Source organism: Melozone crissalis, unplaced genomic scaffold (genome assembly GCF_028551555.1).
Source record: "Melozone crissalis strain CALT ecotype California unplaced genomic scaffold, PUWL_Pcris_2 ptg000009l_1, whole genome shotgun sequence".
Lineage (NCBI taxonomy): Eukaryota > Metazoa > Chordata > Aves > Passeriformes > Passerellidae > Melozone > Melozone crissalis.
The window spans coordinates 15,652,678-15,680,138 of NW_026535787.1; the positions used below are offsets into that span (position 1 = coordinate 15,652,678).

At 45.9% G+C, this 27,461-nt stretch overlaps 1 protein-coding gene across 1 annotated transcript; it reads left to right on the forward strand.

Moving 5' to 3' along the window:
- Window positions 1-27,461, forward strand: MOGAT2 (monoacylglycerol O-acyltransferase 2). Its single transcript, XM_054270425.1, has 6 exons — window positions 1-94; window positions 10,725-10,903; window positions 23,133-23,337; window positions 24,754-24,928; window positions 25,082-25,281; window positions 27,307-27,461. The coding sequence occupies exons 1-6, from the start codon at window positions 1-3 to the stop codon at window positions 27,459-27,461; spliced, it is 1,008 nt and encodes a 335-aa protein (XP_054126400.1).

Genomic DNA, 27,461 nt, shown 5'->3' on the forward strand with positions numbered 1-27,461 from the left:
ATGAAAATTGAGTTTGCTCCGCGGTCTGTGCCGCTTCAGAGGAGGCTTCAGACAGCAGCAGTGGCTCAATGGGTCTGCAGCTTCCTGGGTCTAGGTAAGAGACATCTCTCTTTCCTTTTGCTGAGAAACCAGAGAAGCTTTCCATAGAACTGCAGTATGGTTTGGGTTGGAAGGGACTTTAAAGATCATCCAGTTACAATCCCCTACATTTTTCTGCAGCATTCTGATATGGATTTGCTTTGGCTCCTGTCCCACTTGGCCTCAAAACACTCTCACAACATACATGAACCATAAGCAAGTTTGGCAATGAAAATGAGAACACCCCAGGCTGAACCTGGTGAACCCACCAGGAAGAAGCTGTGCATGATCATAAAATGATTGAAGATGTGAGAGGCCACTAAAACTCCCCTTTAAATTGTCACCTGCAGTGTTGTCATATTCTCTTGTGCCTGGTGAGAGATGCTGGCCATGGGAGGGATTGGTGCCAGGACATGTCCTGCAGAGCAGAGGGAGTGCCTGGAAGAGGCAGAGCAAATGGAGCTTTCCTGCATCTCCCTGGGGCACTGTGGAGCTGAGCACTGTGCACAGAGGGAGCTGCAAGTGTGGCCTGGCTCTGCCTTTGGAGATGGAGTCTCACCTGCCTTTAGCCCTGGGCATCTCCATTCCTATAAAATGGAGGGAAAAGGCTCCTAAGAAGATGTGAGGCTTCTACCTGATTTTATTCCTCATTTTTGCTTCATTCCAGCTTTTGTCAGTGATCTCCTGGGAGCAATGGGATGAGCTGCCATCCCCTTCCTCTGACTCTCATCAGTGATTACCAAGGAGTTAGGTGCCTGCCTTTGTGATGGCTACCACTGTAGGCTGTGTTTTCCCTAAATAAACCCGCAGCACACTCCCATAAAGTCTTGCCCTGAGCTTTGCTGTGCTGTTCTCACAATGCCATAGCATTATTTCCTAAAAGAACTGGTGGATATGTGTGTGTTGGGTGTGGGGGAAGATGTGTACAGACAGCAGGTGATGAGATGCCAGCTGGTGGTGTGAGAAAGGAAGGCAGTCCACCTTTGTCATCAGATCCTGTAGAGATAGAAACATCTGCTCCCATGGTCATTGCCAGTCATCTTGCTCTTCATGACATCACAAAATGCAGCAGAAGCTACCAAAAGTGTCCCTGGATGGTCTCCAATAGCTTAGGTTTGACTGAAAGTTGCCCTGTGAGGATGCCACTCCCTCATGTCAGGATGCCAGGAGAAGAAGGTTTATCAGGTACCTTATTAATCAGCTTCCAAAACATCCTGGTTATTGTTGCACAGGGGGTGCTTGACACAGAACCACTGCCTGGTGCTCTGCTCAAAGTCAGTGGTGATTTTGGGGGCTGCAAAATATTGGTGTTGCTCTGCTTTGTACAACACCATGGTGCCTTTAGCACAATCATACAATCACAGAGTGGTTTGGATTGATAGAGCTCTTTAAGATCATCCTGTTGCATTCCCTGCCACGGGCAAGGACAGCTTCCACTATACTGGGTTGCTCCAAGTCCCATCCAACATGGCTTTGAACAGTGCCCCAGAGATGGGGCAGCCACAACTTATTTGAGCATTCTGTGCCAGCATTTTTGGCTTCTTCTCACCACCTGATCAGAGCAGGGTGGCACTAAGGAAGTGCATGGCTGATTGCCTATGCATGGGAATATTTACAGGTCTTTTGCAGCATCTAAAGCGGGTTGGGTTTTCTGCTTGTCTTGCTCTTTAGGTTTAGAGTTTTCGTGGTTTAAGGTGTTGCTCTGCTTGGTGTTAGGAATGAGAAATAGAATTACCATGCTTGAGGAATGGTACCATAGGAGGAATATTGGTGACTCTGCTTGTCTAGCCCTGGGAACAGACCCTTCACTTTTTACAGATGCCCCTGCACATTCTAGAAGGTCATTTTTCCAAGAAAACCCAAACAGTTTGAGGAAAAGACACATCAGCAGACTGAGATGCAGACAAAGTCACTGCCTGGTGGAGGGCATCAGGTGCTGATGGAAATGACACAGGTGCTGTTTTGGATGGGATGCACAGGGAAATGATGATGGGAGACAGAGAGGCACATTATCAGTGGAGTGGAAAAACTGCCTAGGGACATTTACAGCCCATCAGGCTGGAACATGGCAATTCTTGCTAGTTTTATGGAAATTAAAATATCAGAGGTAGGTTATCCGTGTAAAATGTCTGGGGCCATTTACAGCCCATCAGGAGCCAAGCTGAAAGGTAACATCACAGAGCTTCCCATTGTTATGCCAGTTGTGAATCTCAGATGGAATGTGTGTGAAGCTCCTCCTTTGCTGTGGCAGGACAGCTGCTGACTAGCCCAAAACACAGCAGATCTTTGTACACAAACATCTCCAGAACTGTACCTGCACAGAAAGCACAGGCTGTGCTTCAGACTCCCACTCAGTTTCTGAGATGGGCCCTTCCAAAATCTGCTGCAGACCTGAGCCTGCATGACCACCTTTGCACCAGTATCTGATGGACCAGAGGAGTGTGCAATACGGGTCCAGACACCCTGCCTTTAGCTCTTTAAATGTTTCTTGGTGTAGGATTGGCTCATGCTGTGTCAGGAAAATTACTCCACAAACATCAGAGGTTTATGTCCAAAAAGGAGACAGAGGAGTCCTTTTACCTTATTCGAATAAAGGGAGAGGCCATGGGGCATTCCCCTGGGGTCTCTCAAATTTTTAAAGGACACATCCTCCTTTTTATCCTAATTTCCTGGGCACATTTCCCTCTCTCTTTCCCCATTGGCTGAGGTACTTGAGAGGTACAGACTTCCTGAAACACCTAATACCTAAGACACCCTTCTAATGTATTCTCCCCAGGCCCTTTTTTTTTCCTTGTATCAATCAGTGGAATTCCTAAGGAATTTATGGTTTTTCCAATTGTTTCTGTCATCTCTGAGTATTAAGTTTTATTTATCAGCAGACCTACAGTTTATTTGTAAAGACAACTCTATCTCATTCCATTCATCAATCAGTGGAATCTTTCCCATTGTTTCTTTTAGCTCTCTCAGTGCTAGTTTTATCTACTAGCAGACCCACAGCTTGTTTGCAAAGACAAATCCCTCATTCCTTTCAATCTTTCCTGTTTTATTTTCTCAGTAATTGTCTTTACAAACTTAAGTTATAATTTACTTATTTTTCTGTTCCTGGATCTCTTTTGGTATTGCAATTATTTGCAGCAACATAATTTTCTGTCCTTTTGTAGCTATTTCTGGATCAGTGGGCATGGCTACTACCTGCATCCCTTTGATCACATGTTGAATAAGTTGCACTAAGCAAGGGATCATGCCTGGTAAAAAGATTAGAGTTGCTATAGCACAAAAGAGGAAAAAAGCATTTGTTTAACCCAAAGTCCACCAGGTAGCCACAAACACATGTCCCATTCACATCCTTTCCATGTTTGGTGCAATACATGAGCTAACTTTCTTATTCCTTCTGTGATTTGTTTCACCACTTTTCTATTTGCAAAAAGCAGTTTGAGTCATTTAATTTTCCACACACTCTCCCTTCTTCTGCTAACAGATAATCTAATGCCATCTGATGTTGAAATACTGCATTCCTCATCTGAGTGGATTTGTCAGCAAGGTGGTCGAGAGCTGTAGCTGTCTGGTTGGTTATTATTTCAAAGACAGCTCGAAACCTAATTATCCAATTTAAATTATAAATAGGTTCTCTGGCATCTGATATTAATACATTGGGATTCCAGGTGTCTGCTCCACAGTATTGCATGATTCACTGAGGTGGGCATTCATCTTTTCCTGACTTTTGGGTGTTCCCTCCATCCAGGGATACATCAATTGACCACTTTTCTCTAATTAGATCATCATATACCTTGATTACTAACTGATTTCCCTTTTAAAAAGTTTTGCAAGAATTGCAAATAGTTGTGAATTAGGCATTTGAGTTGCTTTTATTTCAGTTTTATCTACTAGTAGACTCACTGCTTTGTTGTAAAGACAAATCCCTCATTCCTGTCATAAGTATCACTCTTCTGAACTACACCTTATCCCAATTTGTGCAATTCAAGAGGCCAGGGGCCATTGCTGGTCACCAGGATGGATGAAACTGCCCTTTTTTTTGGAAGAGAAGTGCCAAACAGCCATCCTTGGTGCCATTGTGTACTTGTGTTATAAACCCTGGGGGTCTCCCTGAGCAGAAGAAATCCTATCTGTGATCAACATTCTAGTGAAGAACAGATCCCATATGTGATCAACCTTCTGCCACCAGGGAACACCTGGCAGGAGGAGACACCAATGTATCCTGGCAAGAGACGAAAATCTGGCAAAAGCCATGCAGTCTTGGACACAGCTGGCCAGAATGGGACATTTTGGAGTGCTCCATGATTCCCTCTCTGTCCCTGCATCTGCATTTCCTTCCACAGTCCACGATTCAGTTGGGATGAGGTAGAGACATGGTCACAGTGTTAACAGGCGCTCCAACAGCACATCCCCATTCTCAGCATGGATGCAGTTGGGGCTTATGGAGTTTCAACAATGATTTCCAATAAAACAATTTGTACTGGAGGTTTTTGCCTTCTTGGTATTGGGAGCAAGCTGGCACTTGACTTTCCAGAGATGGAAATAACTTCTAGAACCAACAGAATGATAGCAAATGGCCAGAAGGGAGGAAGCCTCTGCAGTTGTAGGAGTTACTTGCAAACACTGGCTCTACCTCCTGCAGGGAAATGCAGTTTGCTCTGAATGAGGATGAGACCCAAACCCACTCATCCTCCCATGGCTGACCTTCAAGAGTTTATCGTCTTTCCCGGGAAGAACTTGATTTGTTTTATGGTGTTTTTTGTGTGTTTTAGCTGGTTTTTTGTTTGTTTGTTGGTTTGGGGTTTTGCATGTTTTGTTTGGTTTGTTTTGGGGTTTGTTTTGGGTTTCTTTTGGTGATACAATCTGAAACCAAAAGCAGTTAAGAAATGCTCTTAAGAGGGGCACTAGAAAGGTGATAACAAAACCTTATGAAGCAATTCCAGCTGGTTTGGTTCATTTTACAAAGTTTCTTTAAGCCTGGAGCTTTCTAGCCAAAATATCCTAGTTCAACAACTGCATAAGCCAGATGCTAAGAGATACCTTTATTTTCATCCCATCAGCTGCCAAACACCCCTTGTTGCACTGTTATAATCCTCAGGCACGGAGCTCAGACTTTCTGTGGGCAGGATTTAGCTGTCGGCTGCTCCTTTGTTTGGGAGACAGGTTTGTGCTTCTGCTGCCAGAAGAGGGCTTCTGAAACACCATTTGGCCAGAGATGCCAGCAGCCCTGACTGCAGGCAGATGTTGCCATGGCTGTGCAAATGCATCCCCTGAGAAGCCACGCACTGTGGGAGGGACTCATTCATCCCTGCAGGATGCTGGGTGAAGCAGCTTGGCCCCAGTGCCAGCAAGGAGCTCTGCTCCAGCATCCCTTGCAACAGACAAGCATTGTCCATACTGCCGGTTTCTTGAGGATGATCCTGACAAGAGCATGGAAACAAAAGGTTCTATTTATTTCAGAGGCTGGAGGAGGAGTGCAGGTTGTAAGAATGTGTTGCAGGGGATCCTATTGCCTTCCCAGTACATGATCTGAGCACTGACCAGTGCCTCCTTGTAATGGAGCAACCAGGCTACTGCAGAAAGCTGAAATCAGCAGGCTGGTGCCCAAGCCTGCTGCACTGCTTCCTTCTGCCTCTCTCATTCCCACTCTCCACTAGGCATGGACACCCATCCAGATACACCATGCCAAGCTATGAGTGCAGAGCTGAACCATGGCAAACAAACCCAGTGCAGGGCCAGCAGATCTGGGCATGCTGCCTCTGCAGACCCAGCACACCACACCCAGACTTTGAACCTTCGAGTCATCAGGGTTGGCTCAAAGGGCACAGGGTACCAGCATGATCAGGCTACCCTGGCAGCTGAGTGTAGTGCACAGCCTGCCCACATCAGCTGTGCCCAAGGGCGCACTATCTGTGTAGGCGGCCACAATCAGGACTGCAGGCCGGCACTGAGGACCTCAGCAATGTGCATCTTGGAAGCACTCAAGGGCAGTTTGGATGGGACTTTGAACAACCTGGTTTAGTGGGAGCTATCCCTGCCCATGGCAGGGCAGTTGGAGCTGGATGGTCTTTGAGATCCCTCTAAGACCATCTGTGGTCTAAGGCCATCTGCATTCTGTGATTCTGCAGTGATCTTGCAAGCCCTACTGGCAAGTGCAGTATGAATCTGACTCACTTTCAGGCTGTTGTGATAACAAAAATCTCTTTCTGTGGGTTGCAGTTTTCCCTATTTCAGGCTGAATTAACAAATTTTGGGTTAGGAGCACTTTGATGGGACATGGTCCCTGCTTAGATTTGGCCAGAGAAGTTCTCCATGTGCCTTGAAACCTGTGGCTCCTTTGGAACCCATGGCTTACTTGGAGCCCATGGCATATTTAGAGCTCACATCAAAACTCAGCATAAGAAACACACCACTTCATTTTTGCTTCTTTGAAGCAAAGTAGCTATGAGCTTCTTTGAAGGAATCCAGCCCAGAAAACCAATTGACCTGTGGGAAAACAAACAAACAAACAAACAAACCATCAAATACACATGGATGTGTCTTTGCTGAGTCTCATACAGCCATGGAGACGTGAGATGCTGGGTCCTAGACCATGAAAAGTTGCTGGACCCCTGCTCAACAGATGCATTGCAGAGTCCAGGACCATCCTATGAATGCTTCATCCAGAGCCAAACCTCACTGTGGACAACTACAGAGAAACCTGCCTGAATCTGGACTCATCAGAAAGTGCAAGATTTAGGGCCTGCATATCACACTTCTTCTTGCCAGGAACCCTTTGGTTTTAGTTTTGGTTTGAAGCAGTCTCCACTCTCCATGACAGTGTAGACAATGCAGCAGCTATTCTCAGCCCAGAATTGCCTATTTTCAGATAACAGAACTGATGCATCTGCAATGACTTGCATGATGCCCTTAACCCTGCTCTTACAGCCCTTGTCTGCCTTGAAAGTGCTTTGTGTAAGGGCTTAAGCCATTTTATAGCAAATTAGCATATGCCATTGGGTTATAGCACAGGAGTCCATATGTTGACGATGGAGAGAGATGGGGAAGGCTGATTTGGTGATCAGAATCTGATTTTATTGTGAGATACAGATGCTTATATACTATTTTAGGGGAGCCTAGTACCAGTGATTAGGTTAAAATCACATACACAAACTTATGCATATCACAACATCTCCTGCTTGCAGAGTTTAATGAGATTTGCTTTTTCTGGTAAACTGGTCTGATTGAATCTTCTTGCAATCTAGGTCTAATTTTCAAAGTTTCATTTGCTTTTGCCAAAGCATCCTGTTATCAAATCTCTTACGTTTACTAGGCCCAAAGACCATCATCTGTCTTGTGTCTCCCAACATCCCAACATCTCCCCCTTTCCTTTCAATCAAAACCACTCCTTTAATGGCCTTCAAAATTAATCTATGCACAAATCAGAAGACATCATAATTAATACAATTATTATCAAAATTATCACATACATACCTATCCTAAAAATAATATTTTAGTTAAAAAACTCCAACCCTAAAAGGCTCAGGCTTTATCTTTATAAACTAAAACATTCCTGATGGCAGCAGGGGCAGAGGCATTACTGGATTTAGAAAGGCTGCCAAAAGTATAATTGCAGTAAAAGGTTTGATTCTTTTACACAGGGTGATAGGGAGAAACATTTTTAGACTGATTCCTGTCTGTGCATTTAAAATCGACACAAAAATCCAATTTCACAGAACCCAGGAACTCTAATTCTTGGAGTTCCAAGGCTGTTTCAGGACGGTAAGGGATCAAATTTGATGTGATTTGATTTGCTTTCAAAATTTTTTGTGTAAATATTAAAGTTCTGGAGGAGATATATCCAGACCTGCAGAAGGAGGAGATGAGGAACATGTCTGTTTCCAACTTCAAACCTGTTTGCAACTCAAACCTGCCCATTTTTTCTGAGCAGTGGGACCAGTGGTGGTGGACTTAGTCTGGGGACCTGACATGACTTTTGGAACACACTAATAGAGCTCTGTGGAAAATTTCCATCCACTGGTGCCCCACAAAGTGTTGGTGTCCAGACAGTGGTAAGGAGTTGTTCTTCCTCACCAAATTACAGACCATAAATAATCAGATGCCTGCCTAAGGCTGGAATTTGTTTGGATGCAGATATAACTCTACATTTTCTGGAATGTTCCTATCTCTTTGGTGCCATCCACAGTAATGTTCAGACTGGCAGTCCATTCTCAGACAGGAATGGGGCCCTTTCCCATAGAGCACCAAAAGGTTTCAAAAGGACAAAAATCCCCCAAATCTTGAAATTCAGTGGAGGTCACAAGTGCAAATTTTGCTCTGGGGAAAAAAAAATTGAATTGCAAATTAATTGAGGAAGAAATTAATAATTATATAATTGTGAGATAAAGCATGGATTTCATCCAGAACTACTCCTTCACTTTGCAGAATGTACTTTGAGCTTTGCACACTATGATAAAAGGAGAATTAGGCACTGTAGTTTCGCAGCAGACCTGATGACCTGGCTCCTAGGTGGAGTAAAATTGTGTTTGTTTATCATGTGGACCCTGGAGCTGCAGCTCATGTTCTATGCAGTTCTTGAGAGTTACAAAGTCTGTGTCTGTGGTGTTTGGAAACGAAGCGTGAGCAGCAGGTTGAGGGAGGGGATTCTCTCACTCCATTCCACTTTTCTGAGACTCCAATTGGAGCAGATCCAGAGGAGGCCTTGGAGATGCTCCAAGGGCTAGAGCCCCTCTGCTCTGGAGACAGGCTGGGAGAGCTGGGGTGTTCAGCTTGGAGAAGGGAAGGCTCTGGGCAGACCTTAGAGTCTCTTCCAGTGCTATAGGGCCTCCAAGGGAGCTGGAGAGGGACTTTGGACAAGGGTCTGGAGGGACAGGACAATGGGAATGGTTTCACACTGCCAGAGCGCAGGGTTAGATGGGATATTGGGAAGAAATTCTTGGCTGTGATGGTGGTGAGGCCCTGGCACAGGTTGCCCAGAGAAACTGTGACTGCCACATCCTTGGAAGTGTCCAAGGCCAGATTTGAGGGGACTGTTATGATTCCATTAAAAGTGTGGCACCAGGTGTGAGCAGTGGTTCTTTCTGACCTGTGTGATGCAGTACAGGTTCAACCTCCTGCTTTGCCAAGAGCTGCAGTTTTTCCCGCTGTAAAATTCTTAGAGCCTACCCAGGTGCTTGCTACACGCAATCCCATTTCAGCTTTAAGGGGATTTAGGATCCTGTTAGATTATTGCACTTTTTTCCCCCATAGGAATTATTGGTACCATCATGAGAGTGTTCTAAAAAAGGACAAGGATTTGCTTTTTCATGCAAAGTTTTGTAATCAGGGTGACTTATCACGAAAAAGATGCTACAGACATGATCTACTGATTTATCCTTAAGTGAAAGCAAACAAGGAGATACATGAAGGTCTTAGATGAGAGCATCATATTCCATGTCTCTGACAGGCCTTAGCTGAGAGGAGGTGGAGAGAGCAGGTATCGGGTGGCTCCCAAAGGTGGACAAGATGTCTCAGAGCATGAGGGTGTGGATGCATCTATATCACAGCTGAAGCTGAAGCTGAGCAGGGCATCTTCATCCTCATATTTTCCAGCCCTGGGTGGAAGATCTGAAATGAAGACCCAAAGTAGAACAAAATATACAAAACATAAGGTAATCCACGAGCTGGGGAAGGCAAAGGACTTGGACAAATCTCTGGGTTTTCTTCAGCTCAGTCTTTCCCTTCAAAAGCAATACCAAGGGTTCCAGAGGGACAGATGGAGAGGACACAGCTCTTCCCGGGCACACATCTGCTTTGCCAGGTGGCAGCTTGGTGGCCATCATCACTTCCCAGTGTCTGCAGACACACAGCGTTGTTGGTTTGCACAAATGCTTTTGTTCTCTTGTTTCTATGCCAAAGGGAGGCATAAGGGAGGTAGGAGGTAGAGGTCAAACCTGGCCAAAGTCCCAAGTCCCAAACACTGGACAAAGTCCCAAGTCATGGAAGTCATAGAGAATGAAATAGAGCATTCTTATAAAATCCATTATGACACCAAGTTGAAAGAACTGAAAATCCTGTGGAGCCCAAGATTAGATGTGGAAGAAAGGGTCCAAAATCAATAACAAAAAACTCACTAAAGAGTAAAATCTTATCTATGGGTATATACCATGGACACAATTAAAATGGAGAATCATTAGCTCAAGATAAAGCTATTGGGGACTGTACAGACTGGACACAGAACCCTTTTTGCTGCCATTGCAAAATATCAGGTGTCATCAGGGGGTATTAACAGTAGTTTTGGGGTAAAACAAGGCCATTATTGTTGCAAAGATCAGTCTGACTCCAAAGAAAAGCAAGACAGCAGAGGGATAGAGAGCTGATCCATAAGAACACTGTGAATGGAGTGAGATTCATCAGCATTTTGGGAAGAGAGGGACGTGGTGGCCTTTGGAGAAATTGGTGGTTGTTACAAGGGAGGTGCTTGGTGTCTTTTCATGTCCCTGGGGCAGACAGAAAAGAAACCACATCTGCATCAGAGGTGCCCTCACACTGACAAATTCAGCAGCAAGCCCAGTGGAGGCTCCATCCCAGGACCAAAATGCCTCTCCAGATGAACCATTCCTCCCAAAGTCCACCTAATCCAACTATCAAGTCACTGCTGGCTTTTCTTTCAGCACAGTGCTCCACTGCCGTCTTCATCGCCCTCCTCTTCACTCGTTTTTGGCTGGTCAGTGCCCTCTATGCTGCATGGTGGTTCATAGACAGGGAGAAGCCCAGCAAGGGCGGGCGGCGGATCCATGTCTTCCGGAACTGCGCCGTTTGGAGGTACATGAGGGACTATTTCCCCGTCACGGTAAGTGCCACCAGTCCATCGGCTCTTCGGCGTTCCAGGGACCAGCTTTGTCCTTGGAGTCTGGACACAGTCTGGGGCCAGCAGTCATGGCATGGGGTTCTGGGAGCTTGGTGTTGTAGGATAATCTTCCCAGCTCCCACATTATTCAAAGACACAGTAACAAACGGGGATTACCATTTTTACAAACCACATGCTTCAATCACCTGGCTTTTCCATACCTATTTAATCTTGCTGCATTCCAGCTGCTAGGGAAATCTCACCTTCGTTTTCCATGTCTATATTGCAACATTCCTGCCCTTCAGGTTGCTCAGAATTTACCCAGTGGGCATAGGGCCAAGTTTTAACCAAAATCCAAGAGTTCTTGGATGGTCTGCAATGTCAGTATCCCATTTTGCTGAGGAGGGGGATGGATGGGTAAAGCTGGGGGTGAACTGGGCAGTCTCAGAGAACTGCTGTTCTCTTGAGAAGGACTTCTGTGACAGTCCCTGATTTACTTAATGTGTGTGGCTGGCCTTTGCCCTTATTCTTTTATCTGGTGTCCCCTTGTCATGGTATGGATGCATGGAGCTGTTGTTACAGAGCATGACACAGCACAAAGTACCACAACTCCCTCAGAAGCGTGCAAGAGAGATTTATTATAGCAACATGTTACTTTTATACTCTTTCAAGATATTTACATTCACTCAACATACACATTCACTGTCTACTGGTTATAAGAAAGAAACAAAGTTCTCAGTGGGTGATCAGGGAGCCCACTGAGCTAGAGTCCGTATCTCTTGACTTTCTCTCCTTCATCATGTCTCCATGGTGACAACATTGGTGAGATACAGGACTTTTCTTATCTTCAGAAGGCCTTTGCAAGCTCACAAGAACAGCACAGAATGTCTTTCCTACATGGAGCAGCAGCAATCCTGCCTCAGACCTGTCACAAGTTGGAACAAATCTGAACAATGCAGGAGAAGAGCTGATGGGTTGTGCAAGGAAGAGAGCTTCAAGGATAGACCAGACAATTGGAATTTCTAAGATAATTCTTTTAGGAATACATTGCCTGTTGAGAGAACTCAGATGGGATGCACCCAGTTGGTCAGAGATCACCTGGAGTCAGAAGCTGAGTGCTGCAGTCCAGGATAAAGAAGTTGGGAGCTCAAAAAGCCAAAGAACACACTAGCCTAAAGGAAAAAATAAGAACCCAGCCTAAGTGTCCATCCTGCATAGAGTAGGGCCTGGGATGAGTCCATCCTGAGTGGAGTAGGGCCTGGGATAAGGATTAAGGGGGGCCAGAGCAAAGTGAGGACCAGAGATGACATGCCCATCAGCTTTGCTGCTCAAACAGAAATAACCCTCTTTTCTGTTCTCATGAGATCACACCCGGAATACTGTGCACAGTTCTGGAGCCTCCATCTTAAGAAGGTTAAACGGCACTTCTGGGGCAAGTCCAGAGGAGGCCACAAAGTCAGTGAGGGGACTGGAGCACCTGCCACTGGAGATAGCTGAGAAAGTTGGGGCTGTTTACCCTGGAGAACGTTGTGAGGACACCACACAGCACCTTCCAGCATCTGAGGGGCCCTACAGGGAAGATGGAGAGACACTGTTCATCAGGAACTATAGTGATGAAACAAGGGGGAATGGTTTCAAACTCTAAGAGGGTAGATTTAGATGGGATATCAGGAAAAAAATTCTTGGCTGTGAGGGTGGTGAGGCTGTGGCACAGGTTGCCCAGAGCAGCTGTGGCTGCCCCATCCCTGAAAGAGTCCAGGGCCAGGTTGGACGGGGCTTGGAGCAACCCAGTCTAGTGGAAGGTGTCCATTCCCATGGCAGGGAGTGGAATTTTAAGGTCCCTTTGATACTGAAATCAGCCAGAAAATAAACTTTCTAACGCAATTTGAAGTGTTAGAAGGCAGGCATTCTTTACCTGTGCAGGACACATTGCAAGGATGTCTTGTTTAATCCAATGTGTGTGGTGAGGCTTTACTACATTATAATCATATATATTCATTAAAGTGTGTTTCCTAGCTAATACATAAACATCACTCTTCCTAGAACTAATTTGCATGCAACTTCCTCCTACTAGAAATAATTTTATGATCCTTGAAGGTCCTCTAAAGGGATCTCTGGTGATCCTATTCAGTGAATATTTCAATTTTAAATATGACCTCTCCTTGAACTTTTTCTTTGGGCATGTGCTGTTGCTTCTTGTTACCTAACTTGCAAAAAAACCACTGTAGCCCTCTTTATCTGTTCTTCTACTGGTAAGCAACATTTATCATCCAGTGTGCATACCTTTACATCCTTTTATCTTTGTTTGTAGTTAGTCTTTAAGCTCTATTCAGCAACTTCTAAGGAACTGAAAATTTCTATTCTCTATGTTATTTATCACATTGCAACCCAAACCATAAAGTAATTAAATTATTTATGCAACTGCAGTAATTATATGCAGGATATATTCTGTAAATTATTTGTGGCTGTAAGCCACCACTTAGTGAAGTGCTGGACCAGCCTCTCTGCTGAAATTTAGGTGCCAGATCAGCCCAGCAATGACCCGTCTCCTGTCCCTTTCTAAAGATCATGGAACCCCACTCCTGAACGCCTCGCTGTGTTCCGTGTGTGTCCTTCCGGGCAGGAGGACACTAACACCAGTAGAGGGAGCATGGTATGGGGTTTGGCTGTACCTCCCTGGGTGAGGGCCCGGAGGGCTCCATGAAGCCTTCCTCCCCACTTCTCTGGGAGATAACGGAGGAAGTAACACAAAAGGACTGCAGAAAAATTTAAAAGATATTTAATATAGAGAGCATTATAACCAAGCAATCACATAATACTATTTCTCCAAAATATTTTCTCAGTCATAGAATTATGGAATCATGAAATGTTTTGGGTTGGAAGAGACCTCAATGATCATGCAATTCTAACCCCCCTACTATGGGCAGGGACACCTTCCACTACACCAGGTTGCTCCAAACCCTGATCAGCTTGGTCTTGAAAACTTCCAGGGATGGGACAGCCACAGCTTCTCTGGGCAACCTGTGCCAGTGCTTCAGCATCCTCACTGCCAAGAATTTCTGCCCAATATCCCATCTCACCCTGTTCTCCGTCAGTGGAAGCCATTTCCCATTGTCCTGTTCCTCCAGGCCCTTGTCCAAAATCCGTCTCCAGCTCTCTTTGAGCCCCTTTAGCAGAGGGCTAAAGCCACTGGCAGGGGTTCTAAGGTCTCACCTTTTCTTCCTCAGGCTGAACAACCTCACTTGCCCAAAGTCCCATCACAAGGGACACAAGGAAGTGACATCTGGGGACAAGGGCTGGGTTGATATCCAGGACTCTGGACTGTACTTGTGTACAGACAGAATTTGTTAAGCCCTGGAGAATTAGGCGTTCTGGGAAGATTAAGTATGACTCCTAATCCTACCAGATCCCAGCAGCAAACTTAGCATGGTCAAGTGCTTGGAGGCAGCAAGTGCTGCCTGCTGTCTTATTTTAGGAAACAGCTTTAAACACTGCTTTTAAGGGATCCCTGTGCATGTTTGCTGTCGTGGAAGCATAGAGAGGTTGGGATGAGCATCTGTTTTCTGGGCAGTGTGAATCTGCAGTGTGCTGCAGTACCTGGAGCCTGCCAGTGCTGAGCTGAGCCAGGCCACTGCAGTGTGTGCAGGACGCACCTTCTGCTGATACCACCCCTACACAAGTACCACTGTGGTGCTGGATTTATCCCCCTTGGAACTGACTGCAATTTAATTAATGATTTGAGAATCAGTTAGGCAGGACCCAAATGAGCTTGAACGTTTTGAAGAGTGGGATGAGTGAGAAATCAAGTCAGGATCCAATGCATTGCCCAGGGAAATATTTCTGCTTAATTTCCTGGCATTTTAAACATATTCTAATCTGTTTGTTTGTTTGTTTATTTATTTATTTATTTTTAAATATACTCTTATTATAGTCCTTCAGTGTGCCTGGAACTGTTTCAAAATCATGTAGGTGTGGCACTTTGAAACATGGTTTAGTGGTGGCCTTGGCAGTGCTGGGGTAATGGTTGGACTTGATGGTCTCAGAGGGCTTTTATGACCTAAACAAATCTATGATTCTTCCATTCCAATACATGACTGAGCTCAGCTGCATTATAATATGGAAAATATACCAAAAAGTTTAAAATTAATCTGTTTGAGCTAGAGTATGTCTGAATAGATAACCTGTGATGCCTGCTGTGTTGATGTTGCCTACAGAGTGATTTTGGATGCAGTGGACTGATTTATCTATGCTATGTTCAAAAAGCAGTCAGTAATCTGTCTGCTGCTGCCCAAACCCTATCTCCATTTTCAATTGCTCATCATTTATCAGTGCGTCTTTACAATGAAGGATACACCCAGTTTAACAGAAAAAACAAATTCTGTCCCCATGCCAAGAGAATGGACATCACTGCTGTTTCACACCAGTCTCATCCCATCCTCCCTCATACATCCATGGTGCTTTGGTAATCTCAGATGAGGAAGGTGAAATGGGGAAAGTGTAAGCATAAGCTTGACAATATCTATTTTTACCACGGTCCTCAAGCAGAAGTCACCATCTTGCTGACTGAAAATTGGGGCTGGATGCTTGGCTTAGGCAAGACATCTCACCTTTGGATCACACAGCTTGGGTTGTGAGTCCGTTCTAGCAAATTAAGGTCTCAGATAATTTTGAGGACTGTTGAGGGTTTTTAGGTTTCTCAGTGAATTTCTTCCTTTTGTTATCAGGGAGACGTTGGAAGGGGTAGGGGGTGGCTTTTTGGGTGAACAGTTAGCCATCAAGACACAAAAGGAAGTCTCTTGGCATTCCAGTGGAGTTTTTGTGGGGATGGGGAGTTTTTGGCTGAGGACATGGGCTTTTCTGTTCAGCATTTTTTGGGAGTTGTGGTGTGATGCCACCCACCACAAATTGTGATCTGGGACCTGAGACTTGCTGCGGGTGGGTCCGACCTTCCTGTCCTCCTTCCACAAGGGCATGGAGGGACTTTGTGTCCTCGGCTCCAGGACTTTGCTGTGCTGCAGTTCGGCACTACGGTCGCATCTGCCTGCTTCCCCTGCTTCTGCCAGCTGCTCCTTGTAGTGCTGAGACCGAACGATGCCCCTGAGTTTGCAAAAGGAGCAATTTCCTTCCTTCCTCCCCTCCCGGCGCCGGCTGAGGGGATCATGGCTCCCTCTCTCGGCCTCTCTAGAGCGGGCAGCGAACGGTTACTCTTCTAATTTTTTTTTTTTTCCCCTTGAAAGCCATGTAATTTTCAAATTACAATAATTTGAAGAGAGGGGTGTTTTCTTCCCGTTCCAGGAAGGTTCCTACCTTCCTTGGCGGACATTTGTCTTTTAAATCAAGACAGGCGCATATTTTGTTTTCAACTACTGTCGTCACTCAGAGCACCCCAGTAGGGATAATCATGCCAGCTTTATTCAGGGCAGCCTGGAAAGAACATGCTGTACAGGGAAGGTCCCTGTGGTCTTTGCCACGCTGTTTTCTCCTTGATATTTCTTACAAGCCTTGAGGTTATATCTAAGTGCCAGGTGGACCTTGCTGTCTGCAGAAACCTCTGTCACTGTGCTTGTGGTCTTGATAGTGTTACTGGCTTTTGTTAGCATAACTGAAATGAGTTACTGGAGAATTCGTTAAACCCTAGAAGCTTTGGGAAGTAATTTGGAAAGACTTCATCCCATGATTCATTCATTCTCATCATGGTGCTATAAATGAATACTCCAATTTAACAATTAAGGAAATTTATTAAATTATCAGAGTATAAACTTGGAAAAAGCTACAAGTGAATTGACTCTGAGCCAGGCGATCAGGGTCGGGGAGACTTAGGATTTGGCCTCTATTGCACCAAAGTCCCTGTGGGTCTCCAAAGTGTCATTTCAAAGGGATCCGTTTTATACAGTGTTTTGGGCTCTGGAAGGGGGCTCTTCTTTAGCATATTTTAGCATATTATCCTAGTTTTTCTTTCTTGCTGCCGTTTCCTGGAACCAGTGGAATCCTGTCAGGTGAAAACTTCCTGGCATAAACTTCTGATGATGCCTATCAAATGCCTCCTGCTGGGGTCTTATCAGATGAAAAAATCCCCTGAAACATACATCCCGGGAGACAGTGTCCTCCTGGTGTTTGAATCTCCATTGTTTATTTGCCAGACACTGGCTTGGTACACAAGATGCTGTGGTTTCAATTTCCTTTAGCACAAATTATTGTATAACATATTTCACAATGTCACAAACACTGATGGAGGTTATTTGAGTGTGTTGCAGTTCTCGGGAGTTGCAAGGCACTGTAGAGGGGACAGTTCCAGTTCATGTGAACCAATTCCTGCCAGGAATGTTTCCTTTCTTTTCACAGAAGAGTGGTACTATTTGTAACTGAGGACTTATGCGATGGTCCATGACATCAAATAAAATTTCTGATTTCCAGAGGTCTTGACTGTTCCCTTTGCTTCCTTCTGTTGGCTGGAAGAGGGATTGTCAGGGAAAAAGCAAAGCATGGCCAAATGGCCCAAAGCCCCCATGCTATCCTTTTCTGAGGGACTTCTCTGTCCCGTGTGTTGGCCCTCTCTTTTCTGTTCTGGAGTGTCCTTAAGAGGGGTGTCATAGTTTGACATGGGAGGAATTTGGGGACAGTCTGTTGAATCACTGAGAAGCTGGACACACCTCTGTGAAAAACATATGTTAAGGACCAGAGAAACCCAGGAACTTTCTCCTTCTTTCCTGGCCGGCAAGAAGGGGGCACACCCCAGGCCCACTGGGCCCTGTCCTGGCCCAGGCCAGCCCTGCTGCAGGGCTGGGCCCCCTTTCCCCGTGCTGCCTGCTGGCTCCCCCTCTTCCCACATCGGCTCCCAAGTAGGGAGAGGGGGATGCTCCGGGCCGGATGGAGCTGGCCTTACTAACATCTACCTGCTGGCTACACACCCACCTCAGCCTGGGGCCCAGCCGAGCCCGTCGGGCCCTGGGAGCAGCCCCGGGTAGGTGCTGGGATTTTATCCCATGGGAGTTGTCTGCAACCATCGGGCACGGGGAAGGAGAATCCCCCTGTTATAAATGAGAAGCTTGACTAGGCCAATATTCAAGCAGCAATCAATTTATTAATTAATGTGGTAAAGTATGAGCAATACTTAGTTTTTCTCAGGATGTATCACAGAAAGGAGTATTCCAGATGGTGGTGGTCCGGTTTCTGAAAGAAGGAAGAAGTACCCCATCTGGTGAGGTCCAGCTCTCCAGATGTGGGTCCACCTTTTGATTGCAAGGACTATAAATCTCATAACAGTGATGTCCAGCTTCCCTTGGTCGAAACTATAAATCCTTGAGGTGATGTTCATCTTCCTTTCTCAAGCTGCTTTCCACTGTTATAGTCGCAGAGGGGAGGGATGAGGAGATGCCTTGGTCTTGGGGCTGAAATCCTCTTGTAAGTTATGGAGAAAAAGACTCTTTTTCCCTATAATGCATGAAACTATGGGGAGATGAAGAGTTCAAGTTGATATTGAGCAAAGGCCTCCATGCTAAAGTAAGCAGATGTGAGAGCAGTTGTGATCCCATGAGAAGCCTGAACAGAGAAAGAGATAAGAGTAGTCTGGTGTCGCCAGGAAAAGAAGATGTCTATTCTCAGGGATGAAGATTATTTTAGAGATAGACAATGAGAACTTTTGCCTTTGAATAGCTCATCTTTAAAACAATACCCCATAAGTCGACATGGCCCATTGACAAGCTGTGGGAAGGCTTGTGGCAATGGGAAGGACTTCTGCAGAAAGACTATTTTAGAGGTGGTAAACTGACTGGAAATTTTAGGGTTTTTTTCTTTACATTGTCAGTGGGAAGGAAAAGGTGGGGGGAGAAGTGTTCTGAAGGGTTTGTTTTGATTCTTACTACCTTTTTCTTTTAGTTACTTTTAATAAAATTTTGTTTACACCCTTTTAAAGTTTTGAGCCTGCTTTGCCTTTCTCCTGATCCTGTCTCACAGCAGGAAGTGAGTGCACTGGTGATTGGCCAGCACCGAACCCACCACACTCTTTGGTGCATTGGCCAGGAAAATCTCAAAACTGAGGAAATCTGAAACTGGTGAACCAAAACCACTACAAGGGGGGCAATGGCTGAGATCCATTGGAGGACTGTGTCCCACCATTTGCACTGCTAATCCACTGGATAAAGGAAACCCTACAAGAGGAAGGGAGGACTTGAGCAATTTGGAGCTTCCATCCTTACCCTGCTTTGGGAGTGAGGGTGGTGAAGTCCCATCCAAACTCAATTTAAATCCACCTGGCTGGTCAGGTTCTCCGATATTTGCTGCAAAAGCAGCTCTGACCTAACATTGTGGCACCAGGAGAAAACCCCAGGGCTCAAAGATCTCACTGTTTCCAGCTGTGCCTCTCAAGCTCTCACCATTGCTGGGAGCTGAAACCCATCCTGCTCAGCAGCTGCTAGTGGTACTCAGAAACTTGCCCTTCCTTTGGTCTCCCATCCAGACACCCTTGGGTGGGTGACCTGCTTCTTCTCAGTTTGGCACAATTTGTCCTTCTTCAGATCTGGTTGGGTTTCCTGGATACCTTTGCTGGGCTTCTTCTTACAGAGGAACTGGCTGCATGTTCCATCTTGCAAGAGATGATTTTGGGAGGTGTCTATGGAGAGCTACAGACATGAGGATTTGTTTAGTACAAAGTTGAAAGGTTTATCCTACTTAAGAGCAGATTACTGACTATGACATCCATGGAAACAGAGTTTGGGACCAGAGAAGGATAGAAAAGCAGTAGCAATTCAGTTTGGGAGATTTTAAATGAAGAAGCCAGGAGCTTGCTGATCTGGTCTCCTATTCGGGATGTTAATGTGGATATGGCAGCTGGGGACATGGATTAGTGGTGGTCTTGGCAGTGCTGCGGGAGCATTTGGACTCCATGATCTTAAGAGGGCTTTTCCATCCTAAACAATTTTATTTGTTAGGAAGGCCAAGATCATCCCATACCTGGGATTCAGAGGGCTTCATAACACTATTGAGAATGAATCATTACTGCTGGCAGCAGCCAAGGCATCAGCCAGCATCCTGACGATGCCAAAGGGAATCTCAAGGAAGTCAACAAACCCATGGCTCAGCTTGGAGAGCACAACCCTGAGCTGCCAACAGCTGCTTCCAGACCACAGGTCAGACACATTAACTTGGCATTCCTCAGACACCTCTGAGATGAGAAACTGCTCTTATTTCACCAGAAAAACCCTGGATTTTCTCATGCTCATGCACACACCAGCTTGTTTGGACTCTTAAGTACTTTGACAATTATTAAATGTTCAGTTCACTCATAAAGACGGGAATTGCGAATGCCATCCAGAGAGTGTGGAAAGGACAACTTATTTGAGGCAGGATGGAGGATAGTCCCACTCCTTGGCACCTCAAACCCAGTTTCCTTACGCAGTTTGGCTGGACAGCAGGAGGGGGAAGCTGTGCAGAGTCACATTATTAGCCTTCCTGGAAGTTTGGGAATGGAGACTGACCTCTGCCAGGTGGAGGGGGAAGGAGTGCGACAGTGGGAACAATCCAGAAGGGAAGATGGAGTTTCTGTATTGAAGAGTTTCCAGGGGAAAAGGACAGTGTAGAGTCTAGACCCATGTTATCTAGAGACTTTGCCTAAGTCTCTCCTCTGCTACAGATTTCCTTCTCAGTCTTGTACAAGCTCTCTGGTTTCTCAGTGAGTTTTGGCCAAATCATCCCAATGTGAGAAGGCTCTGTGACAAAATGAGGACCTTCTTTCCTCAGGGCTACTGCAGGGGACAGCACTTGCAGAAACATCACCCAGATCCACCAACACTTGAGGGACTCAGCTGCTACCCTCCAGCTGCCCATGGCTTAGAGCAGGGCATCAAAAATCACAGATTCAAAGACTGGGTGACATTGGAAGAGAACTCCAGAGGTCAACATTCCCAACCCACTGCTCAAGCAGGACCACCCAGAGCCAGTTGCCCACATCTTACCGCAGAATCACAAAATGGTTTGGGTTGGAGGGGGCCTTAAAACTGATCCTTGTTGGAACAAGGACACCTTCCTTAGACCACGTTGCTCTAAGTCCCATCCAACCTGGCCATGAACACCTCCAGGAATGGAGAAGCCACAGCCTCTCTGGGCAACCTGTGCCAGGGCCTCACTAATTTTATAATAAAAAATTTCTTCCTCGTATCTAGTTTTAATTATCCCTCTCTCAGTTTAAAACCACTCTCCCTTGTCTTATCACTCCAAGCACTAACCTTTGTTCTTTCCTTCCTGTTCTCCTCCCTCTTTCATTGGGATGAGCACCGAGACAGCAGCTGGATGTTTCTTAGGGAGTGTTTTTACAGATGTGTGGTGTCTTAGCACAGGCAAACTCTCCCATCAAGGCAATTTGACCACTCAGTGGCTGCCCTCTTGTGTCTCCCTGCATGCACAGAGCCAGAAATGTAGCAATTTCTAACACGCCTGAACATCTTGCTTCCCTGCTTATAAATCGCTTGGAGATGAAGCGTTGTTTGGAAGCTGAGGATGAATGCAGGAAACATGGATGCAGGCTGAGATTACTCAAAAAAGAGCAAATGGTGGGCACTTAGCGATTCAGCCATCTGCCTCTCTTCCTGGGCAGTAGTGGGACTTGGTTTGTCCATTCCCCTCATTAGGAGCAGCTGGAATGGGCACATGTACAGTCAACAGTGCTTTCAGACAGGTGGAAAATGAGTCACGATGGAAGAAAGTAAAATATACTCTCATGATTAACCTGCAGTTCTGGCAGCTTCTAGGAAAACACATGCACCATTAACTGCACCCTGAGTGCAGATGGAATCAGGGTACTTGGAGTGATGACACTTAAATGCATAGAGCTTTGGTTGTTCTTGAGCACAAATGCCTTTGAGTTGTCTGGAAAGGCATGGTGGCTCTCTGATAACAGAGTCACAGAATTGTTCAGGTTGGAAATGCCCTCTAAGAATATTAAGTCCAACTGTTCCCAAGCACTATTGCAAATGCCACCTAATCATGTCCCCAAGTGCCACATCTACATATTTTTGAACAGTTTCAGGGACTGTGGTCCCACCACTTTCCTAGTCATCTTGTTTCAATGTCTGACCATCCCTTCAGTGATGAAATGATGTGATGACTAACCTTGAAAAGTTCATCCTTCCCTGCTGCTGTGAGTGTTCAGCATCCACAGAAATGGTGCAGAGATTTCAGCAGTCAGTATGCCTGCTTCTGCCTGGGCTGTGCACATGCTGGCTGGTGTTGGCACGGCAAGGTCTTCTGGGTGCCAGAGCTGGAGGCTGGGTTTGTCACACCAGCTCCTCTCCCCTGGGCAGTCCATAACAAGTGCAATGGAGATCAAATCCCAGTTGTCCCTTATCTCCCTTTAACCATCCCCTCTTGTTCTGTGGTACCCATTCTCCCATGTGGTATATCCCAGGCTTGAATATCACTTTCAGATTGGCTGAGGATTTTAACAAGCTGCTTAGTCAGCCCTCAAGGGCTGGCCATGAGCTGCCCTGTGTCTGCAATCCATGCTGCCCATCCCTAAAATGCTGGGTATGGGAATTCTCTGTTCCCTCCTGCCAAAGCTGCAGCAGCCTTGGGCAGACATCCACTGCTCTTTGATGGACCTGGGCACCCAACACAGGCACAAACAAACATCTGGCATCCTTCAGGCTTTCCCCAGTGGCAAGGAAACCATCAGCTTCTCTGTTAGATGTCTGAGAATTAGATTTCATTTTACCATGTGTGAAAACACCCAGGAATCACCTGGCACGTGCTTCAGGATGGGATAAACCTTTGATCCACACCAAGCTGTTGGGTGGGACACGTGCTTGGGCTGTGTAGTAGGTCTACCAGAGTGATTATGTACTCCCTCTGTTGTTCTGGTTGTGGGATCAAGAGGTACTGTGCGGAAGAAATCACCCTTTTCTTGATTTCCCTCCCATATTAGAAAATTTATAGGAGAACATTTTAAACAAAATTGGTTCCCAATAGCACCTAGACCAGTTCAAGGCAACATAATGAACTGTGCCATTAGAAAAGTCATTTTAGGCCAATGGGTAGCAGGAGATGGAAATATGGGCAATGAAATACATTTCAGTGAAAAATGGGGGAGTTGTTCCAGTTAACCTTTTCCAATAGAAAGGCATGGTGGGTGCATGACGCTCCCCTCCAGGAATACCTTATCTGCTCTTCATAGCCAGTGTCCCTCCGTGCTGAGGTTACAGCACTAACCCTGACCACTTTTTGGCTTCATCTCTGTGTCCAGTTGGTGAAGACAGCAGAGCTGGACCCCCGGCAGAACTACCTGGTGGGGTTTCATCCCCATGGAGTCCTGGCAGTTGGAGCCTTCATCAATTTCTGCACAGAGGCATCTGGCTTTTCCACACTCTTCCCAGGCATCACCCCCCACCTGATGTTGCTTTCCCTGTGGTTTCGCTTCCCATTCTTCAGGGACTATGTGATGAGTGGAGGTAAGGAGCATGGGCCAATGGCAGGCAATAATATGTGTGGGTGCTTTTTTGAGGAACATAGAGTGAAAATGCATGGGGAGGAGGAGTCAAGGGTCTGCTTTCCCTCATCTGGGGCCAACTGGATCCTATTCATGGACACAGCTATTCGAGATGGCAACTCAAAACCTCTGAAGTTAAAAGTTGCCCTCCTTACTGTTATCTCTGTTGTTCAACTCCATAAATGGTCTCTGTGCTCAGGGCATCACTGTGCTGGTGCTGTGGAACAGCAAAATGTGGAGCAAATTGTGAACAGAAATGCTGAGAGCTGCAGGCCAGGATGTTCCTATATTTCTTTCCATAAAAATTATATTCAGGCCTGAAACTGTGAGGAAAAAGATGCTCTCTCTGAAGGATCTGCTGCTTCCAGGGAAGCAGCATCCAGGGACAGAGGATAAAAATAGTAGCTCATGCTGCTGCAATGGAATGTGACAGGGAGGAAGATGTAGTGAAAAAGGATAGGAAAAGGGACAGATAAAAATTAAACTGAGAGAATTTGGAGAGATTTTTGGACACCAGCAGGATGACCTCCATCTCTCAGCAGTGAGCTTGGCAATGGTCACTTTTCCAGCTGAATGTGGGCAGAATTCAGTAGGCTAAACACAGGCATCCAGTTCCATCTGATGTACCCCAGGGCATCCATTACCCTGTTTTCCTCATAAACTGGCTCCTGCTGCCAGAGTATTTACATGGAGAGTGCAAAATCCAAACAGTGAGATATATGAGACACTTATGACCCAGGTGAAGGAAGGTTTAGTCACTGTAATGTCAGAGTTGGGTGCATAACTAATTTTCAGGTCAATTGAATCCATTTCACAATCAATGAGGTTTTAATGTGCAAATTATTTCAGCCCCTGAAACAAGGATTTTTTTTTTAATTAAAAAAATATTGTAAAACAATGTTGCTTTGTCATATCTGAATTAAAGATTTCTATCTTATTCAAGTAAACAACACCAGAGGACCAAATCCTTCATCAAATTCCACTTTGAATTAGCACCATCCACTGAAACGCGTGTGTGTTTTGACCTAAAGCAAATGTTTCTCCGACATCAGAATTATTCAGAATTTGACACAGTCTCACTTGACAACAAATTGAAACTGATTTTTTCTAGGACTTAATGCAGCTAGTTCTGTGTTTATATTTTTTCCTAATTTTTCTCTCACTTCTCACTTCTGAGCCAGACATCAGATAGATAATTGTGTTCTCACCCAGCAGAGCTGTGTGCACATCTAGCACCTTTTGAGGGAGTTGACCTGAGATTTTCAGCTCTGAAAATAAAATTTTTAGCACCTCTCCAGAGACAGATTATGGGGGGGAAAAGGTGCAGAGCAAACCACAGACAGGTGGGCTTTACTTTTAATTTCTCCCTGCTCTCCAGGCCTCATCCCCTCTGACAAGGAGAGTGCATCCTACGTGCTGCAGAAGCCAGGGGGCGGGAACTTGCTGGCCATCATTGTTGGTGGGGCACAGGAGGCCCTCGATGCCCGTCCAGGATCCTTCACCTTGCTGCTGAAGAACAGGAAGGGATTTGTGCGCCTGGCCATCCAGAATGGGTGAGGAAGGGGGTGGAATCCAGGGATAATGAGGGAGGGGTGCTCGGCTCTGTGGCTGGTTAATGGGGTGTTTCTGTTTTGGAGAAGAAGAATGAAGGGTTTTGGAATGGGCTTTGCTAATCATGACACCCTACTGGTTTTGATTCCCTGCAGCACCCCCCTGATCCCTGCCTTTTCCTTTGGGGAGAATGATGTCTTTGATCAGGTGAAGAATCCCCAGGGCTCCTGGCTGCGGAGGATTCAGCATTTTCTCCAGCAGATCATGGGCATCTCCCTTCCCCTCTTCCATGCACGAGGCATCTTCCAGTACAGCTTCGGGGTGATACCCTACCGGCGGCCCATCTGCACCGTGGGTGAGTCCATCCACAAAACCCAGTTTGGCCGGCCAAACTGGGGAAACAGGGACAGTCCCTGGTCTGTGTCATCCTCCTGCCAGGCTGGAGCCTCTGCCAGAGAGCACAAGCAGGGGTAGGCTAGAAATGTGCTGCAGAGCAGCATTCCAAACTGTTCTTGTTTGGAATTGTTTCTTGTTCACTGTTTTGGCAATCTGGTTTGATGTCATGACAGATCCCAGCCCATCTGGGCTGTGCTGTGAAAAGCCCCAGATCAAATGTGGCCAAGCTCATCACTCCTGTGAGATGCAGACAGCCCCAACACCACAATGTGTTTACAAAGAACACTGCAGTAGGGTTGCATTAAACATCTGCCAAGGCAGTTTTACAAACACAAGTAGGACCAGCAGGTCAAGGGAGAGGATTCTGTTCCTCTTCCCCACTCAGGTGAGACCCCCTCATGCAGTGCTGCCTCCAGCTCTAGGGCAAGAGCATCAGAAGGATGGGGAGCTGCTGGAAACCACAGAGAAGCTCCAAAGGTTTGGAGCATCTGGGAGACAGGCTGGGAGAGCTGGGGATATTCAGCCTGGAGAAGAGAAGGCTCTGAGGAGACCTTAGAGCCTCTGTCAGTGGCTAAAGGCTTCCAAGAAAGGGCGAACTTGAAGGGCAAATTTGAAGGGGGATTTTGGAAAAGGGCATGGAGTAACTGGATGGCAGGGTTATATGGATATTGGGAAGAAATTCTTGGCTGTGAGGATGTGGCACACATTGCCCAGAGAAGCTGTGGCTGCCCCGCTTCTCTGGAAGTGTTCAAGGGCAGCTGGGACAGGGCTTAGAGCAGCCTGATCTAGTGGAGAGTGTCCCTATTCAAGGGGGGGGGGGGGGGGGGAATGAGAGGATATTTATGTCACTCCCAAGCCAAACCATTCTGTGATTCTCCAAACAGTCAAGCAGTTTGCAGCTTTGCTCACTGTCCTGTGCAGACACATCTGCAAATCCAAACCTACTTGCATGTGAGGAAGATGAACCATTTTGGCCAGAGACCATGTCCGTGGGAGACCAGATTTCAAGAAAATCTTTGGTTTTGAATAAGTTTTCCAACATCTCCATGCTTGGTCCACCAGTGTGGCTGATGCTCTGTGAATTAATTTAATAAAAATGCTGTTTGGAATGGTTAGAGCATACACCACTGATTAAGTTTGACAATGAGCAATTACTTCTAATTGTATTAGAACCTGTTTGGATTGTCTCAATGGTTTTATGAGCTGTGTAGTATCACATGGGCTCTTCACTAATTGGATGAAGAATAGCCTTACAACATGTTGAAACCCTCCATCACTTGACAAAAACAATTTGAGTAAGAGACCAGAGCAAAAGTACCTCATGGATCTTCACTGTCCCCTGCTCCTTGTAGCTCTGGGAGATGGAAAGGCTCTTCTAAAGACAGGAATCAAAATAACTAGATTTGCTGTTGAATAAAATATGCTTTTTAAAAGATAAGTAAGTACTTGGTTCCTAATAAAAATCAGATATTTCACAGAATCTTTAATCTGAGCAAAGTGGAAGCACCTTTGGTGCAAGTGTATTTAAATAGTGTGAGGCTCCCCTGTTCCTCACTTTCCCCATTTGCAATGCAGATTCCCAGGGCCATGTGGAAACAACTTGGAAAACCCAACCCAAATATTATCCTGTCTTTACATTGTGTTTATCTGCAGCACATCTGAGATGTGAGAAGCAGCTCTTGGGACTGCATTGGGATACAGCACTGCTTACTTCAAAAGGCTGCACAGAGGGTCTTTGACATTAGCCAGCTTTGCAGATGGGTAAACTGAGGCAAGGACCAGTGTGATCCTGGAGACCAAGAGCTTGGTCAGGATCTGAGCCACCATCCCTCCGTGTCTGTGCTGTCTCCCAGGCTCCAGGAAATACCTTGGCATGCTGACCTGTCCATCCTGGATGGGCTGGCCTCAGCTCCATGCTAGGGTGAGCAGAGTGTTCAGAGATGCCTGACTCTGGCTCTTCCTAACACCTGTACTTCTTTTCCAGTTGGGAAGCCAATTCCAGTGCAGAAGAAGCACAAACCCTCAGATGAAGAAGTTGATCAACTCCATGAAAAATACCTAAAAGAGTTGTCCGAGCTCTTTGAGAAGCACAAAGCTAAATATAATGTCCCAGAAGACAGCCACCTGGAATTTATATAA